This window comes from Drosophila simulans, chromosome 2R, assembly GCF_016746395.2.
Source record: "Drosophila simulans strain w501 chromosome 2R, Prin_Dsim_3.1, whole genome shotgun sequence".
Lineage (NCBI taxonomy): Eukaryota > Metazoa > Arthropoda > Insecta > Diptera > Drosophilidae > Drosophila > Drosophila simulans.
Window position 1 is genome coordinate 20,698,868 of NC_052521.2, and position 16,149 is coordinate 20,715,016.

The 16,149-nt window shown below is 50.5% G+C and overlaps 5 protein-coding genes across 5 annotated transcripts in view; 4 read left to right on the forward strand and 1 right to left on the reverse strand.

Moving 5' to 3' along the window:
- Window positions 1–11: 11 nt before the first annotated feature.
- LOC6735899 (exosome complex component RRP4) lies at window positions 12–1,233 on the reverse strand. Its single transcript, XM_002082773.4, has 2 exons — window positions 681–1,233; window positions 12–617 (listed from the first exon to the last, which is right to left on the reverse strand). Exons 1-2 carry the CDS (start codon window positions 1,125–1,127, stop codon window positions 168–170), a joined length of 897 nt encoding a protein of 298 aa, XP_002082809.1. The 5' UTR covers window positions 1,128–1,233; the 3' UTR covers window positions 12–167.
- A 145-nt stretch (window positions 1,234–1,378) lies between these two features.
- LOC6735900 (integrin alpha-PS5) lies at window positions 1,379–5,331 on the forward strand. Its single transcript, XM_002082774.4, has 7 exons — window positions 1,379–1,919; window positions 1,998–2,844; window positions 2,918–3,020; window positions 3,082–3,799; window positions 3,858–4,220; window positions 4,285–5,005; window positions 5,074–5,331. Exons 1-7 carry the CDS (start codon window positions 1,750–1,752, stop codon window positions 5,215–5,217), a joined length of 3,066 nt encoding a protein of 1,021 aa, XP_002082810.2. The 5' UTR covers window positions 1,379–1,749; the 3' UTR covers window positions 5,218–5,331.
- A 167-nt stretch (window positions 5,332–5,498) lies between these two features.
- On the forward strand, window positions 5,499–9,075 carry LOC6735901 (phosphatidylinositol 3-kinase catalytic subunit type 3). The gene is made up of 7 exons (XM_002082775.4): window positions 5,499–5,653; window positions 5,723–6,344; window positions 6,400–6,581; window positions 6,637–7,529; window positions 7,593–7,866; window positions 7,929–8,290; window positions 8,349–9,075. The coding sequence occupies exons 1-7, from the start codon at window positions 5,583–5,585 to the stop codon at window positions 8,792–8,794; spliced, it is 2,850 nt and encodes a 949-aa protein (XP_002082811.1). The 5' UTR covers window positions 5,499–5,582; the 3' UTR covers window positions 8,795–9,075.
- A 6-nt stretch (window positions 9,076–9,081) lies between these two features.
- LOC6735902 lies at window positions 9,082–9,827 on the forward strand. The gene has a single exon (XM_002082776.4). The coding sequence runs from the start codon at window positions 9,105–9,107 to the stop codon at window positions 9,774–9,776; it is 672 nt and encodes a 223-aa protein (XP_002082812.1). The 5' UTR covers window positions 9,082–9,104; the 3' UTR covers window positions 9,777–9,827.
- A 61-nt stretch (window positions 9,828–9,888) lies between these two features.
- LOC6735903 overlaps window positions 9,889–16,149 on the forward strand; it is a 34,498-nt gene continuing 28,237 nt past the window's right edge. The window contains exon 1 of the mRNA XM_039292429.2: window positions 9,889–10,076. Coding sequence (XP_039148363.1) covers window positions 10,062–10,076 — 15 coding nt within the window. The 5' untranslated portion in view covers window positions 9,889–10,061. The remainder of the gene's footprint in view (window positions 10,077–16,149) is intronic.

A 16,149-nucleotide genomic window follows, 5' to 3' on the forward strand; every position in this document is an offset into this window, starting at 1 on the left:
TAAACAGAAAGTTTGCGATAGTTTTCAGTGTATTTAAACTTGTAGCCCACGGATGCAGTATTGAAATCCGCCAATTTCGAACCCATTGAAATGTTCATTTTTCGTTTGACGGTGGAAAATACATTAACCTCTATTTAAGCTAGTTCAGTATAAAATATATATGCAATCTACTCGTCCGCGTCCCTCAGCCGAGCCTGCGTCTGCTGGCCGATGTCGTAGATGGCGTTCTGCTGGAGCAGCTCGTGGGCCTCGTAGCGCAGGGACTCCTCGTAGGCGTACTGGATGCTGGTGTCGTAGATCATCAGCTTGCACTTGGCCAGCGCGAGGATGGAGTTCCTCAGCCGGGCGATCACCTCCCGCTCCCCGCGCGGCACATGCTCGTTCAGGTTCTGGGCGAATCCTCCCTCGCCGCCCTCCTCCTCCTGGCCCTTGGTCGGCGATATCCAGATGTAGCCATTGTTGCCCAGGATCACGGAGGCGCCGCAGGGCAGATTGTGGAAGTGCATCTTGCGGCGCTTGACGAGAGCGGGGAACACCTTGACCAGGATGCCCTGCGACAGCTTTCCGTACTTCAAGCTGCGCGTGTACAGCGAAAGGGAGCCCTCCTCGAAGATGTTCTGGTGGCCAGAGATGAAAGGTTATATGAATGCTCCAGGACCAGCAAGTTAGGAAGTACCCACCTGGACTTCGGCGGAGATGAGATCGCCCTCGTCCAAGTACCGTCGCATCATCTGCTCGTCCTCCGCCGATCTCCGCCGGAGTTCTCCGCCCGGCAGATTCACAGAGGAGAGCAGGAGGATGGAGTCGAGCCGGGAATTGGTGTCCACTCGCCAGCGCTTCTGTTGCACCTCGCTGACGCGGGCCACCACCACGTCCCCGATCTCGCCCACATAGCGACTCTTGAGCGGGCGCACCGAGATCAGCTTGTTGACCTTCTGGATCACCCCGGCCACCGAAGACTTGATGTTCTCGTCCTCGACGAAGGTTCCGTGGCCACGCATGAATCCCGCCTCCGGCATCAGCACTTCGCCCGGCGTATACACCCTCGGCTGTTCCTCCGTCTGCGCGGCCAGGTCGCGCCAGTCCACCCGGTCCAGGGCCAGATCTATCGCTGCGTTGGTGGACATCTCAGTTCGGTCAAAGCGAGGTAAACAAAACTTTAATTTTGAGCGAGGCAAAAAGAACAACAGCTGGCCAAACACGCGCCACGCGGAACCGGTTCGGGCTCGGGGTTCGTTGCTGGTTCCGGTTCCAGTTCCATTTCTTCGCCGCAACTACAGTTCCTATCGGTTGCGGCGAATTGAAATTTGAAAAACCAATTTTATTGAAATTCAAAAGTAAACATAACGAAGACCTACAAAATAGGTATTGCGTGTATTGAAACTTGGCTTAACACAAAAATTCATAAAAGCGAAATAAAATGAATGTGAGGAGCATAAAAAAGTAGTTAATATCAAGTTCTTCAAGATGCAACGTTTTTAGTTTTCTTAGTTTTATTAATTAACATTTATTTTTAATGTGTATTATATACATATAGGTCGAAGTCATTTTTGGGTTGCCCTAAGCATTCAGCAAATTCAAATTAATTGCTCATACTTTCAATGATAAGTTATCATTTTTTGAAGTTTGCTAAGCTCCATTAGACTTCTACATCCAGTCTTGTTTCAGTTCGCCTGCCTCCGAGCTCGCAGGCACATTCCCATCCGCAGTAATATTTGTTAAAATAAGACCTAAAACTTTAAGTAGAAAATGAATCGGCTTTTGTTCCTAATTTTTTTGGCTCTCAAATACCAGAGCGAAGCAATGAACTTTTCGCCATTCCCGAATAGAGTGATAGATGCTCCAAAGCACATAAAAACCCGAATGATCCAACTGCGAAGCTCCTACTTCGGATACTCGCTCGTCATCCGTCCAACCAGGTGAGATCTAATCCTAGACGGTGATGGCACTTGAAGTTCCATGAAATTCCTTCTAACAAAACTTCGTGATCAATGCAGCATCTTCGTGGGAGCGCCTCGGGCTCAGTCTCCCTTGAAATCGCAAGGCAGCATCAATGAGACTGGAGCTGTGTTCAGATGCTCCCTGGCCAGTGGATCCTGCTCGCATTACGTCCTAAACGACAAGGGAAATGGGGACGCGCTTCACGGCAAGGAATTCCAGTGGCTGGGCGGCTCAATGGATGGCGGCACCAAGGATACGGACAAGCTGGTCGTGTGCGCACCCCGGTTTTTCATGCCAACTAGCGAGATATTGGACAAAATGCTTGGAACTTGCTACTGGGTTCGGGACACAGTTGCAGACGCTCCTCCGCTGATCGACGTGAGCTCCATCACTCCACCCCGTTCCAATGGTTCAAAAATGCACGCGCTGGGACTCAGTGCCCATGTTACGGACGACAACTCGGGGTTTCTGATAGGCGCCCCGGTAGGCGAATACTGGCTGGGATGGGTGTCAGTTCCCCAGCACAGCGGAGGTGATGAGGATGTACCCAATATGCTCTATCCGACAGCGAATTTGACACAGAAGACCCACACATACGTCGGCTTCGCCGTGAGCTCCGGGTACTTTAGCACAGACAACCGGACCAGTCTGCTCTACGTGACCACCGCGCCGCGTTCCGACCTGAATTCCGGCGAGGCATACATCTTCGACGTGGAGGAAGAGTCCATCCGTAAGTGGCATGTGTTCCTCGGCGAGCAGTTGGGCGAGTACTTCGGTTACTCCGTGCTGACGGAAGATCTCAACGGCGATGGACTAACGGATGTGGTCGTATCCGCGCCCCTCAATGCTCTAGGGAACTACCACGATGTGGGTGCCATATACGTGTTCATCAACAAGGGATTGGTGAGTAAACCGATTTCCCTATAATCGCCATTAGTCAAACTCGGACTACAACTGCTTCTATTTCCCGCTTCAGTGGAACTTCGAAAAAAAGATAATTCGCTTGCCATTGGGCAGTGGTGCCCGTTTCGGAACCTCGCTTTCAAGACTGGGCGATATCAACCAAGACGGATACAACGGTGAGTAATCCTCTGGGTATGCGATATAGTAGTATAGTTCATTATTCCTAAACACTTGAAGACTTGGCCGTTGGAGCGCCCTTCGCGGGAAACGGGGCGGTGTTTATTTTTCTGGGTAGCTGGCACGGATTGGGGGATGAGCCGAGCCAGCGACTGGATGCTCCCTCGCGGGAGCCGGGTCCATACGGAGACTACATGTTTGGACACGCCCTCTCCCGCGGATCGGACATAGATGGCAACGGATTCAATGACCTGGCGATTGGAGCGCCCGGGGCTGAGGCAGTGTATCTGTATCGCACGTATCCAGTGGTCAAAATCCATGCCACTGTGCGCTCGAAAAGGCGCGAGATCAGGCCGGATCCGGATCTGACCATCTCGGTGCTCGCCTGCTACCGACTGGAAACTCCTTTCAAGGCGAGGCACATGCAGCAGCGGGAGCTGACTTTCCGGATAACCATAGATAAGCGCCTGAAGCGGGCGGTGTTTGCGCCCATGCGCACCAATGAGGAGTTCTTCCAGGCGCAGGCCGGATTGAACGAGAGTTGCAAGCACTTTGAGGTGTTGGTGACCGACCCCGGTGGCATATTCATCCCCATTCGTCTCCAGCTGCACTACGAACTGTCCAAGAAGATTCCCCGTTCTCACGAAGCATTCTGCGAATCCTGCGCCGTTGTCGATCCCCTGGAGCCCAAGTATGCCACGGAGACAATCAGCTTCATAACGGGATGTGCCGGCAATGTGTGTGAATCTGACTTGCAGCTGAGCAGCAAGGATGTGAAGTAAGCTGAGATCTCGATCATTAGTGTGTGATTCCATTTAATCAGGCGTGTTTCTCAGTTCTAGTTTCACCTTGGGCACCATGGCAGTCTTCAGTATGAGGTACGAGATCACCAACAACGGAGAGCCCGCCTACGCGGCCCAGTTCAAGGTGACCAGCTCCGCCCGTCTGCCCTTCGCCAGGGTTCCTGGGAACTGCAGGGTGCGGCAGGAGCACATGATGTGCGACCTGAACGGCGGACTAGCGCTGGCCAGAGGAGACAGCGAATCGCTAACCATCACCTTCGATGTCAGCCAGCTCAGTGGTCACTCATTAACCATCGAGGCAACAGTATCCTCTGCGGGAATGGACCAGAATCTGAAGGATAACACGATTAACACTACGATTAGCCTAAGGGAAGAAGCCAAAATCGACGCCAGTGGGTAGGATTGAATGGAAAATCGTTAGATATTGGGCGCATACGACTAAATCAACTTGGTATTTCAGTGGACCCACAGATGGACAGATCGCTCTCAAGGAGTACCCCTACTCCGCGGAAGTTAGCAACAGCTACGAGCTCAAAAGTCATGGGCCCAGCGTCATAGATGAGCTCACTGTGTACGTTTATGTACCCATAGCTTATAGAGGAGCGGGAGCCGCCGGGATCAGGAACATCTTTAATATAAGCAGTCTGCAGATGCAAGCCACCCACGGTTCCCACCTGGTGCCCATCAAGCTCTATGACCAGAATAACACCCTGGCCAAGGAGTACCCCTTGGCGGACTCCAGTCATAGTGCAAGCCGAAAGCGCAGGGAACTCCAGCAGGATCCGTATCGCATCATGCCGGATGTGAAGATCAGCGATATCCAGACCAAAGGGGATCTTCCCGCGAATCGCACTCTTGTGCTCGACTGCCTGCGCGGCAACTTGACCATCTGCGTCCGATCGGAAATGCGGGTGCAACTGAAGCCGGAGCAGCCCATTAACCTTAGGATAAGCTTCAAGGTGGACTTGAGTGATTTCAAGGATAGCTTCGATTACTTCGTCATCTTCACCAACGTGGTACTGTTCAAGAAAGGCGACTCCACATCAATTGCCATCAAGCGGAACATCCAGCCCAATGTGATCTTAAAGTATTCAGAGATTCTACTGCCCATATGGTACATCTTTCCGGCCCTGATCATTGGACACCTGCTGCTCGCTCTGATGACCTATGTCCTCTACAAGGTTGGTACAGTGTATATTCAGGAAATTTGTTCTAATGATGCCATATCCTGTGGTCTTACAATCCTCAGTTTCGGTTCTTCAAGCGCGGCAAGAGGGAGCAGCTCAAGCGAATGCGTGAGGAGCAAAGATCCAAAACGGAGGAACCTGCAACGGATTGTGAAGGCAGCCAAGAGGAAATCCACCTGGAAAGACATTCTGACTTAGATAATTAATACAAATGTAAATGATGCAGGTCTTTGTAAATAATGGTTCTTAATGGTTCAAGAGAACTCCCTCCCTTTGATAAAAAAAAATATACACTTCAGCATAAGAAACAAATTAATATAAATTAATAAAAGCTAAAATATTTGATAATTTTTGAGAATAAACCGCGATAATAAAATGAATAAGGTGAATGGATTGCCTAATAGGTGCCTAAAACATGGCGATTTCTTTGTTCAGCGTACGTCTTAGTCAGCGCCCACTGTACTTCGCCGCGTCGCCGTCTGAACAGCTGTTTTCTGTTGTGGACAGCTGTTGTGGCTGCTCCGCGATAATTGCGCATAAATGAAAAAGTGAATTGGCTGGCAGCAGGAAAATGGACCAGCCCGACGACCATTTCCGTTACATACACAGCTCCTCGCTCCACGAGCGAGTGCAAATCAAGGTGTAAGTGGAGAAGGCCTCGGAAAACGTGAAGGAACTGGCGAATCCAACCATTACTGTTGCTTTTCACAGAGGGACGCTCGAGGGGAAGAAGCGCCAGCCGGACTATGAGAAACTGCTGGAGGATCCGATCTTGAGATTCTCGGGCCTGTACTCCGAGGAGCACCCCTCGTTCCAGGTGCGCCTGCAGGTGTTCAACCAGGGCAGACCCTACTGCCTTCCAGTGACCAGCTCCTACAAGGCGTTCGGCAAGCGATGGAGCTGGAACGAGTGGGTGACGCTGCCGCTGCAGTTCTCCGACCTGCCCAGAAGCGCCATGCTGGTGCTGACCATCCTGGACTGCTCGGGCGCTGGCCAGACCACGGTCATCGGAGGCACCTCCATCTCAATGTTCGGCAAGGACGGCATGTTCCGCCAGGGAATGTACGACTTGCGAGTGTGGCTGGGGGCCGAGGGCGATGGCAACTTTCCCAGTCGCACGCCCGGCAAGGGCAAGGAGTCGTCTAAGTCGCAGATGCAGCGCCTGGGAAAGCTGGCCAAGAAACACCGGAACGGCCAGGTGCAGAAGGTGGACTGGCTGGACAGACTGACGTTCCGCGAAATCGAGGTGATCAACGAGCGCGAGAAGCGTATGTCGGACTATATGTTCCTTATGATCGAGTTTCCCGCAATCGTGGTGGATGACATGTACAACGTGAGTCATTGGAACACTGATCCTGGCCATCTCTGAGCTGTATCTTTTCTTACAGTACGCCGTGGTCTACTTCGAGCCGGAGGGCGACGTCAAATACAAGCTGCCGGCCAAGCCTAAGCTGGTTTCTGTGCCGGACTCCGAGATCCAAATGGAAAACCTGGTCGAGCGCAAACACCATCGATTGGCCCGTTCGGAACGTTCAGGCATCTCGGACAGAGATGCCAAACCGACAGCCAGGTAAGCCGTAAATCTTCAGAGATAAGAAGTCAACTCATGCATGGCATTCCCGCAGCATTCGCGATCAGCTCCACACGATTGTCTATAGGTATCCACCCACCTATGTTCTGAGCAGCGAGGAGCAGGATCTGGTGTGGAAGTTCCGCTTCTACCTCTCCTCGCACAAGAAGGCTCTGACCAAGTTCCTCAAGTGCATCAATTGGAAGTTGGAGGACGAGGTTACGCAGGCCCTTTGGATGCTGGCCAACTGGGCACCCATGGACGTGGAGGATGCCTTGGAGCTGCTGAGTCCGACTTTTACGCACCCCCAGGTGCGAAAGTACGCAGTTAGTCGATTGGCCCAAGCGCCAGACGAGGATCTGCTGCTCTACTTGCTTCAGCTGGTGCAAGCGCTGAAGTACGAGGATCCGCGGCACATTGTCCACCTGCATGGTTGCATCTTTCCCGAGCGCGATGTGGTGCGGTCCATCCTGGACGACAACGGCTCTCTGCTGGACCAGAGCAGCCTATCCGATCTGAGCGCCACGAGCAGTGGACTCCACGCCACGGTCATTCCAGCCAATCAGCGGGCGGCCAGTGTCTTAGCCGCCATCAAGAGCGATAAGTCAGTGAGTCCCGGATCAGCGGGTGGCAGTGGCAGTGGTGGTCAGGGATCAGTTGCGCTGCCGAACCCTTCTGCTCCCGCCACTCCGGGCAGCAGCTCGTTGCCCTGCGACTCAAACTCCAATGCCCTCATGCTGGCCGAGGGCATCAGCTTCGGCAGTGTTCCAGCCAATCTCTGCACATTCCTGATCCAGCGCGCTTGCACGAACGCCACGCTGGCCAACTACTTCTACTGGTACTTGTCCATCGAGGTGGAGGAAGTGGAGTCGGTGAGGAAGCAGGACGAGAGGGCCCACGACATGTACGCCATGGTGCTCAAGATGTTTCTGAAGGTGCTAGAGAACGGTGGGTGCAATTCAACGAAGTCTTGGCTCATTCTCTAATTCTTAAATACTATCATCCGCATAGGCAACTTCAATCTGAGGGGCATCTTCTACAACCTCCGGAAGCAGCGGCGTTTCATCGACGAGCTGGTCAAGCTGGTGAAACTAGTGGCCAAGGAGCCGGGAAATCGCAATAAGAAGACGGAGAAGTTCCAGAAGCTGTTGGCCGAACAGGACATGTTCAAGGTGAACTTCACCAACTTCGAGCCCATTCCGTTTCCCCTGGATCCGGAGATCTACATCACCAAGATCGTGCCCATGCGCACTTCGCTCTTCAAGAGCGCCCTGATGCCAGCCAAGTACGCCATGCCCAACCACAAAGTACTCACTCACAGTATACTTAACGTAATCCTTTTCCCAGGCTCACCTTTGTCACTTCGATTGCCCATCACGAGTACGCGGCCATTTTCAAGCACGGCGATGATCTGCGCCAGGATCAGCTCATCCTGCAGATGATTACTTTGATGGACAAGCTGCTGAGGCGCGAGAACCTCGATCTGAAGCTGACTCCCTACAAAGTGCTGGCCACCAGCTCCAAGCACGGCTTCCTCCAGTACGTCGACTCCTGCACCGTGGCGGAGGTGCTCGCGCGGGAGGGTAACATCCACAACTTCTTCCGCAAGCACCATCCGTGCGACAATGGACCCTACGGTATTTCGGCGGAGGTCATGGACACCTACATCAAGAGCTGCGCGGGCTACTGTGTGATCACCTACTTGCTGGGTGAGACTAAAGGAGTGTAACCAGGTGGATTCCGCTAATCGTTTGCCTTCCCTCGCAGGTGTGGGCGACCGGCACTTGGACAACCTCTTGCTGACCACCAACGGCAAGCTCTTCCACATCGATTTCGGCTACATTCTGGGACGCGACCCCAAGCCCATGCCGCCGCCCATGAAGCTGAGCAAGGAAATGGTGGAGGCCATGGGCGGCATCAGCTCCGAGCACCACCACGAGTTCCGCAAGCAGTGCTACACGGCCTACCTGCACTTGCGCCGGCATGCCAACGTGATGCTCAACCTGTTCTCCCTGATGGTGGACGCCACTGTGCCGGACATCGCCCTCGAGCCCGACAAGGCGGTCAAGAAGGTGGAGGAGAACCTGCAGCTGGGCCTCACCGACGAGGAGGCAGTGCAGCACTTGCAGAGCCTCCTGGACGTTTCCATTACGGCGGTGATGCCGGCTCTGGTGGAGCAGATTCATCGGTTCACCCAGTACTGGCGCAAGTAGCGGAGCATGGCTTGCATAAGAAATTGTGGGAGGAGCAAGTAATCTTTGAGTTGTCTAACATCAAATGTGTACACTAGACTAGATCGACCTTATTTTATGAACCTTATACTTATTAATACTTATTAACATTATGTACTGATTACCTTAGGCTCCTGCAACTTTTTAGTTTACCACAGCACACTTTTAATCCTAGTCGTAAGTTTGCTTTAGTCGTAGGTGGCCTGTAGCTAAAAGTCCGTAGTGCGGAACCAAATGTATCCACGTATACTATCTTGTCTCAATTGTAGTCTAACCATTTGCTCGGGCAAACATGCAGGTGCGCTCCAAGAAGCCCGTTTGGTTCCTGTTCAAGATGATGGAGCTGCTGCTGAGCCTGGGCTGCTGCCTCGTCCATTGGACCTGCTTCATGGAGGAGGGTGTGCCGCACATCTTCCTGCTGTGCGGGACGTACGGCGGCTCGGTGATCATATGCTTCATATCCCTGATTGGGGCATTCTACGCCGAGCGGCCGACGATGAAGCACGAGGCGCTGTTCGGCGGCATCTTGGGTGGCCTGCACATGGTCACCGTGTACGCCAACATGTACGTGGCCACCTTGGAGGAGTTCCGCACTGAGCGATGGCCCAGCTTCTATGCGTGCTGCCGGGACAACGCCATCGTGGCCCTGTACGCCGGCGCCATTTACCTGATGCACTGCACCTTCGCCCTGGACCTCATGTTCTCCCACTCGCGCAGCAGGGCGAACCAGAAGCTGCATAGGCAGAGGAGCAGGCGACCACTGCAGCTGTACTTCATCAGCCGGGGCGCGGAGGCCTATCTGAGTCGCTTCTGGTTCTTCCGGCGCATCGCCGCCAGGATGCTGACCAGCGCCCAGCCATCGGAGCACTCCGCCCGGAAGCGGCAGGTCTCGTCCTCCGAGTCGGACTCAGATGCTATGGAGAGGGAGGCGGAGCGGACCAGGCAATCGCAGGTTTTCAAATAGCTCAAGTAATTAAATAATACCGTTCACCTGCTCGTGTGTTCACTGTAGTTGTGCCGTTTGAAAGCCCGCTGCGCTGCAGCCCTGGTGCCATCAGCTGTTGGCCGCATAACAGCCCCGTCTCTATGAGCGCGCGCACTTTGACAGCTGTTCGTTTACAGTTCCTTGTGTTCTTGAAAGTTTGTTTGGCGCGTCGCGTGCTATTTTCGTTACTTTAGCCGAAATTGCGACGATTCTGTGGATTTTTGGACTGGTTTAAGCCTGCGGAGGAGTCCAGCTTTAATTACGATGGCGAGCGGTGCGGTGAGTTGCGGGGGGACGCACTGCGTCGTCCACTTCGCCATTGTGCGGATGCATGGCTGGAAATTTCTGTCTGCAAACTTTTCCGATTTTCATAGTTCGATGCGTGGTGGAAACTTCTGCGGGCGGCGCTCGTGCTCTGGGTCTGTTTGCCTGTGGTTTTAGTTAGTGGCAGGTACTCGTAGCTAAAACTTTTGCTAAAAGTTAGCCGTTGCCACTAAAGTTGCCGGCCAACGCACCACAAACAAACGAAAAAAGAACGGGACTAGCACACTCGCGGGCACGTGCATATGAACACTTAGACGCAGGCGGCCAGCTAAGTTCGCCGCACAGTGGGCCTGGAAATGGAAGATAGACTTGCGACACTGTGCCTGGAATTCTTCCCTTCAAGAAATTCCAATTTCTAGGACTTTCCCAATTTCCATTCTGTCGTTGGAAGAGGCGGGAAACTGTGTGTGTAATCATCATTTCCCGTTTTCGCTTTAATAATTCACTCGATCTGTGCAATGTTGTGAAGTAGCATCAGCAGCAGGAATCTCTTATCGGGAGCACTATGCCACATGCCACTCTTCCCGAAGAGAGCCCGCTGCAGCTGCGAGTGCGAGTGAGTGGGAGTGCGACTGGCGAGCGAGCGAGCGAGCATGACTCACCGCTGCCAACTGCACTCAACTTGGCCTTTGTTATTGTCTGTGGCTGCAAGCCACCGAACACCGAACCACCAATTCACCAGGCGGCCCAGCCCCAATCCACTCCCCCCGCCCCCGCTGCTGGCCCCAATTCCCCGGTCGTGGTCCTTCGAGCCGGTCCAAATGCAGCACGTGTTCAATTCGGTGTGCACAGTCAGTTGGAATGCCAAGCTGGAGTTATGTGTGCGCACTTGGGGGTGTGTGGGTGTGGAAAGCGTGTGCATCTGAAAGATACATTTTCTAGATCGCAGCATGTTTGGTTTAGTTGCCAGCTAAATTTCACTACGTGCAGTTTGCGGTGGGTGTTGGGCCCAAAGTCTCGGAATTTCAGCTATGTTTCGCAACAACAGCAACTTAGCCGGCTGGTGATAACGATAAAGCGGCGAGTTTCCTAGTCGATTGAGTGAATAAGATTAATAGTTATGGTGATGAGTTCATTACGAATGTGCTGCGGTATAGATACAAAGGCTGAGATAATTAGAGCAAAATAGGTGATTCATACATACGTATGTAAGTTAGCTAACTTACTTGAAGTCAATGCATGCAGAATTGTCATTGTTTGGTGAACTAATCATATGGAAATAGTAGTAATAGTGGTATAATCTCAGCTGGCAGCACGTTCCATTAATTGGTAATCGCTTTTGGCGCACTCTTTTCGTTTCGCCTCATTTCGGATTCGTGGAACCCAAAGGTGGTTCGTCTATAATTTCACAATCGACCCATGGGTGGTGCACCACTGTAATTGAAGTCTTAGCTCCGACTTCCTATGTGCAGTCGCGTTTAGCTGGAACTTTTCGGGCCGTCGAGTCGTTCTGTCTTCCCCATCGACGAACCCAACTCCCGAAGCGAAGGTTCCCATCGTAGCACCGGAGCCCGTAAGCCCCCATCTCGGGCTTTGGCCCCAAAAACGCTGTGTACGTGCCGCTAGTTCAGCTCCATAGATCGTCCGGTGGTAATCAGTTTACGCTGACGACGTTTGGCTACCACTTTCCACCGCCCCCTCTGCCCACGCCCCTGACCATGCAGATACAGCTGGGGTCAGCAAACTAGACAAAAACTTACTTGAAATATGTTTACTAGTAACTAAGTATATTTGCGCTTCTACTCCATTGTTCAACACAGTGTGGTTTCCATGTAGTGGCCCTATAATGCTGACCCCGTCTGTGGCTATGTGTGTGCATTCATATTCAAATCCAAGTGCAAGTCGTGTAGCTACATGCGAAACTCTGTGTAAACCGAAGTGGCTCTCATTTATTTTTCGTTCAATTCTATTTCGCTGCCGTTCGTTTTTCATGAACCGATACTAACACGAGTGCTACTATTTCAGTTGGTTACTAAACATTTAGTGCCCCTCCCCTCCCCTCCGGACAGCCCCGCGAGCAGCGAGCGCAGCGGGCTGACTAAGCGAGCGGCGGCGGACGAAATGTCGCGCCATATTAACCATATTGCGCGGTGCCAAAAGGGGGAAGCTTTGCATACTGCCCATGCCCATGCCCATGCCCCAGTATGTGGGGTTCCCTATCCCCTCGCTCCTGCCCCGCTCCGCACCCCGCATCTGCCCGCATCTGTCGCCCGGCAGAGTTAGCTGCAGTTGCTCCATTTGTTTGTTTGTGTTCGCCTGCCTTGTACAGTGAAGCCTTGCTAGCCTCGCACTACTGTGGCTGAAAATGTCATTAGGATCCACCTCCTGCCACACTGAAAACGTATGGTGTTGCATACTTACAAGTGGCGGTTAAATTTGAAATTTTTAATGCTTGCATTTGGTACGGGTTAGTCCACTGCGAGGCTCCACTGTTCGGTTTAGTTTTGTTGGAGTGTGGCGCTGTGTTTTCGCTGCAGTTGTTGTTGTCCACAACGTGATAAAAACTTTAAACATTGAATTGTGATACTTCGTCACTTGGTTGTAAATTGAAATAAGACTACCTTCCCACCCCCCGCACCTCCAAGTGCAGCCCAAGAAGACCCCACTGCTTCCCCAAACCCGCCTTCCCCTCCCCCCCAGCCGTCGGGCGAAATGCGAGGCGAGGGCAAAAACAAAATAGCTGGAAAAGCCGAGCAAAAAAGAAACATCTCTTGCAATTGTCAGCAAATTTGCCTCCGATGGGCGAGAACTTGGTCGCCACAAGGGTTCCAAGCACGAAAAACATTAGGAGCAGCCACTGAGACACTCGTTTAGTGGGACTTTCGCTGCTGTAAGCCGTCTTTTCTGCCAGTGTACTTGTATGCTTATGTGCGCACTCATTATTTATGTGAGGCTCTGCCCGATTCCATATAGTATATTCCATATACTCCATTTATTCCTCGATCGCCCGATTCCACTCTCAATTTCAGTGCACTTTGCGACGCCTTCGGCTTGGCTCTCCGTTTTGGCCATCCGTCTGGGATTTTAGTTTTCAGTTTATAGTTTTAAGCGTTTCGCGTTGCCTGCGGTTTAAGTAGCTACCCCGATCTTCCTGTTCGTTTGCTTTGTGCGGTTTAATTCGGCGTTTGATTTGCGAATATGCGCAAAATTTGCGCAAATTAAATAAATAATGCACGTGCCCGTACTTTGAATGAATTGAATCGTATTCAAAAGGCTCGCGAATAAATTGAACAGAAGAAAGCCAAATGCAAATGCATAACACATTTGATCAATCGCACACATAATTCACATTTTTTTATGGTGAGTTCACAAATGTTATTCGTGTGTAAATTAAATGATAATGTCATTTAGTTCGGTTTCAAGTCATTAATGTTATTCATGTCATTAAAGAAAGGTATTATTTTATGTTTATAAACAAGTTTCGATGAGTGTTGCCTGTGGCTTATTGCCATTACCTGTAGTACTGATTGATTCTAAGCAGAACTCAAAGGCAAGATTTCTTTTAGCATGTATATACTATACTATCTGAAGCCAGAAACCATTATTGAATAGTCCAGGCAAAATCAAAACGCTGCGAACGGGCTTTTATGGTGCCTGAAATTACCGTAGGCCGAGTGCCAAGTTTATGGCTCTTGAGTCACAGACGGCTAACATAGCGCACTCTGCTTACCTTTGGCTCAATTATCTGATAAGGCAGCTATATATACATGGATGTATATATATATATATATAGGTTTATGTGAGGGGAGGGGGAGGGAGCGACTTGAGCGATATCCGCGGTTTGTTGACCTCCGCGCTGATAAAGATTTTCCCGTTTGTGTATCTTCTTCTGGCCGCTGGGTTTGCGAAAACTTAACTTGCACGAAGATCATGGCTAGAAAGCGGGCCAGAACGACCGCTTTATGGCTAAGAAGCGGCTACTTGTGGTATGACTATATGGTAATTAGGCGGCTAATAAGTAAAACCCGCACGTAGCCCAAATAAAAATGGTAACAGAATCGCCGATTGGTGACTGACTCTCTCGAGCCGCTTTTGGTATCCCAAGGCCAGTGGATCTATCAGGTTAATTACCCGCCATTGTTAATCCTAGTACTCCTACTACTCCCACACCGCGCGCCCTTCATCTCATCTCGTTTTTAGTGGCCAGTTGCCAGTTGCCAGTTTTTGGTTTTTCGTTTCTGGGCCCCGCCAACTTTTTTTCCATGCCCATAATGAATTCAATTATTGTCACTCGAGTGCGTTAAGTATGCCGCAAAGGTATGTGCCGTGTGGTCTACTCGTATCTGTATCTGCGAGATACATTCGTATGCTAATACGTGCCCAGCCACGAAAATCTAACGCCGAACGGCAAGACAAATGGAAGGCAAAGGCTTCTGCGTCACTTGAAATTAAAATGCCTGTGCAGAAATAGCAACAAAATTATCAAAATAAGTGGGGGCTAAGGCTCAGAACTAGTTTTCGAGCGCATTTCGGTCGCCGGAGGGAGCTCGACGGCTTTGGGCCACAATGAAGTGCGAGGGCGGCCCGAAAAGTTAGGTGACAGTTCAATTAGATGCAAGTACACAAGGAAACTTTTTCAAAAAACTTGAAAATCTAACCAGTAAGAAGTAGCTACTACTTGTATTACTACTTACGCATAAACTTATGAACCTAAAGTAGAGAACTTTCGTATCAGCCCCCTTGATATGACTTTAAATTTATAATGCTTTTTGTTGGCGGAATTTATGAATGTAGCTACAGATAGATTTATTTATAATAAGCTAATTCTTCCCCACCTTCGGCTACGTGATTATACTGCCATTCGACAGACGGAGAAGAGCATATAGAAACCCCAGATATCGTATATATATAGTATTCTCCGATTTTGCCTGCGTCAGCTGAGTCGCCAAGTTAGAGACGCGTTTCGTTACCAATCTAATTTATTAATTCCGCCTAATGTCTGACTTCTCCACTCGGCTGTTTTTCGTCATTCGCTGTTCTTTTGGGATGGTGGGCCCCGCCCTAATCTTTACACAAAGCACTGCTGCCTTTTGTTTTTAACAATTGCTCACTGCCTCTCGCTCGCACTCCGGCTAGCGCTCTCTCTGTCGCTCCGCTGGGTTCTTGGCTTGCGCGTGTATTTGCTGCCTTTATAAACATGTTTTCGCATTAATAATACATTTTTATTCGCTAATTTAAATGTTGTTTACATTTAACAAAAAACCAGTTAGAGTCTGCGACATATCAGTACATATATAATCGCAAACACCAGCGGTCACAACAATGTAGCTCGACTGCAGCTTACTTAAATTTCAATAATACTTTGTATTTTGCAATCTCAGCTAAATGATGATGTTACATGTATGAAATGACATAGAGCATATAAGATGAAATACCCAATGATTCAATACCACTAATATGTTGACCGCAAACGTACATGAGTGTAGTACATATAGAAACACACATACAACAGCACTGCTGGGTGGAGCCTAAACTTTGATGATTTACTTAGTCTGGGCATGTTTTCGTCTGTGTGTGTGTATGTGCTTCTTTCTTATTCGTTATTTATGCATTTGTTAAACTTAGACTTGGGAATCATTCGATGGCGACTTAAGAGTTACTCTGTTCCCAAAACGCTCCCCACGGCCCAGATACCCATGCTTTCCACTTCGGAGCAGCTAGACCAACAATTGTTGAACTTGCTGAAGGGAAAGGGTTGCTGGAAGTGGCTGTGTCGTCGCATTGTGGGCGATTAAACCACCCACAATCAACGCCTCGGGCACCCACTTCGCCCCCTTTTTGTTCGAAGAAATCCTTGTCAACGCATTAAGTAAATGTTGTCGCACCCCCAAACTGGCTGATCAAATCCCGCATCCTTACCAGCCTTTTCCCGAGAATGTGGTTACCTGAATGTACATATATTAACACTTTTTTACATCTGTTTGAACTTGAGTGGCTTAAATAGCCATGCAAGTCCTGGAATTTTGTCAGTACTCAGTTCCGGATCCTTTTGGTATCCTATCTGCGTTGAATTGAGTGGTTTTATCTG